This window comes from Bidens hawaiensis, unplaced genomic scaffold, assembly GCF_021521415.1.
Source record: "Bidens hawaiensis isolate Kalapana, Puna unplaced genomic scaffold, B.hawaiensis_p1.1 tig00010163_1, whole genome shotgun sequence".
Classification (NCBI taxonomy): Eukaryota; Viridiplantae; Streptophyta; class Magnoliopsida; order Asterales; family Asteraceae; genus Bidens; species Bidens hawaiensis.
This window is the reverse complement of record NW_027491769.1, coordinates 359,211-361,695: the sequence shown is the minus strand read 5'-3', so window position 1 is coordinate 361,695 and position 2,485 is coordinate 359,211. Positions and strand designations below refer to the sequence as shown.

Sequence of the window (2,485 nt, the reverse complement as noted above, 5' to 3'; positions counted from 1 at the left end):
TAATCTAGATCCACGTATAAATATACTAAAAGTAAATTGTGTGTAATTAACGTTTGGGCATGGAAATCCAGTATCCTTTTAATAGTTTTAAGACTTTAATTGATAAAACGTAAACCCAACCCACCGCTCAACAAGCATGTAAATAAAACTACGCCCTAAATGACTAAATGGCAACTTAAACTGGTTTTTCCATTTACTTTTTAACACTTTTTAATTTACCTATTTAACCCTATAATCCTATATGGCAAACACACATGTGGCAAAGGTGTATTATCTTGACTTGATGACTCTTGGCCTTGAGTATGTTGGCCCACAGGGTGCTGAACAGAACCATGTAATGTAACCCATAAGCTGCTAAAGACTCAACTGAAAGTTGACCTTGGAGATGAAGTCAAACACCATGTTATGTATGTAGCTTGAATCTAGAATGAAATAGATATGCAACCTTTTGACATATCTAGTTGAATGTGTTTTTTTCAGATTACGTTTATGATATATCCTTTGGAATGCTTCTGTATTGCAAGTATATTCATAAATATGTATATATAAGTGCAATTATCATCCATCTCAAAATCCAATATCAGATCAAAATATTGTTAGTTTCATTAACCAGTCAACAAAAAACAACCAACTGCATGACTGACTGACTTCAACTAACAATGATTCTTACCACAGGTGATGCGCACTGGAAGCTTAAAAGTCCTTCTGAAATCTGCAATTTGTCATCCTCATCAAACTCATCGCATACAAGTATCTTAACCGTCTTTAGAACAGGTGACTTGGCTAAGATAAGCCTTACAACAACTAACTCATTGTCCTCGTTGCCAAAATGTAGAATCTCTAGTTCGTTAAGATGCTCAAACATAACATCTGGATAATCTTCAAGTGTAGCGGAGCCGGTCCAAGATTCATCAAACAAGTCATATTCAGAAAGCTACATAAAGCGTCTTGCGTGAGCGTATCTTGAAATAAAAAAATCAAAACAAATAGAATATATAGATTCGGGTTACTTACGTCTAGCTTAAGTTTCTCCAAGTTTGGGGAGCTTTTAATCAAAAGAACAAGAAAGGGCACTGCATATTTGTGATGAAACCATACCCATTCCAAACACAAGTATTTCAAGTGGACCAATCTTGTTGAAAGCTCTTTCGGAAGTGGATAAAATATCTTGAACCATAGACATCAGATATTCGTAATAACTAATTAGTAAACCAAATTACAATCAAATATAAACCATGTGAATAGCATTACCGTGAAGATGAAAAACGTAAGAGACAAATATTCAATGTTTGGTACACACTCGATGAGATCAGCAATGGTGCAATCTTGACACTCAACGATTGTTCCACCGTCAGACAGCTGCAAAAGCTACAATATTTAGCCAAAGTTATGAAACACATGAGATTGACATTCTATTTTATTAGGAACTTACAAGACTCAGTCTCCTAAGTGACAAGCAATTGGCTAAAAGACGTAGAAGCTCTTTTTGGCATATGCCTATGTCTTCCAAACATAAGGTTGTCAGGCTACCAAATCCAGTGAATGATGATTGAAGTTTAAGAGTACAAGTAGTGAGATACAGGTCTGTTAATTGATGTAGCGAGAAGAGAGAGAAGGGTAGCATATAGCTCCCGATCCCACTGAAGTCAAGTTTTAATTTCTTGATAGTATTTTTGTTCGATAAATGAAGTATTATATGGTCAATCTCCACACAGGATCCATCTGCTCGCAAAGAAAGGGTGAACTCGTGGATTGGACCTTGGTGCCTTAACAGAACTTGGTATATAGCATAGAAAAGTTTACACCTGCTGGTTATTATTCTCCTTTCACTTGATCGGTCAAACGTTTGCTCCAAAACAGTGAGCTCGTCTCCATCTGTCGATTCTTGGAATGTATCCTCAATAAACACAAGTTTAGGGACTTTGAGCCAATGGTACCTCCATTCCTTAGAAAGAATACATGTTCTTGCTGCCTCTTGAATCGGTAGGAAACATAATATGGATTCTAATATGCCTATAGGAAGTCTGCTGATTCTATCCATCTTATGATACTAGTGTTGGCTGCAATATTAGCTCCTCTGAAATCAAGATGACAATTTAAATTCAAAGTTTATAAACAAAATCATGTGAACTTTATAACACTAAGAGCAAAACCTATATGAAAGTTGTAGCAGCCCAAAAATATCCAAAGGTATAGAAACAAGAACATTAGCCTTTACTGTGAGTAGCATTATAATGTAAATCTTGATTAAATAAATTCCTAGTGCTTATAACAATTTTACAAAAGCATTATAACTCCTAATGACATTGTCCCACCAAATGCACAAATAGCAGGATTGGTATAACTTCTATTGGGGTTATAAAGATTAAAGGGGCGAGCAATAACCGAACCGAAAATCGACGAAACCAAAATGAAAATCGCTTGTCGGTTATTTATACCCTCGGGTAACCAAACCGAATAATTCAGATTTTTGTATGTTTCTAGC

General features: G+C 35.7%; 1 protein-coding gene across 1 annotated transcript; it reads right to left on the bottom strand.

The window, feature by feature from the left end:
• Window positions 1–556: 556 nt before the first annotated feature.
• LOC143534398 (F-box/FBD/LRR-repeat protein At1g13570-like) lies at window positions 557–2,041 on the bottom strand. The gene is made up of 4 exons (XM_077028900.1): window positions 1,433–2,041; window positions 1,252–1,359; window positions 1,015–1,167; window positions 557–934 (listed from the first exon to the last, which is right to left on the bottom strand). The coding sequence occupies exons 1-4, from the start codon at window positions 2,039–2,041 to the stop codon at window positions 650–652; spliced, it is 1,155 nt and encodes a 384-aa protein (XP_076885015.1). The 3' UTR covers window positions 557–649.
• Window positions 2,042–2,485: the final 444 nt, after the last annotated feature.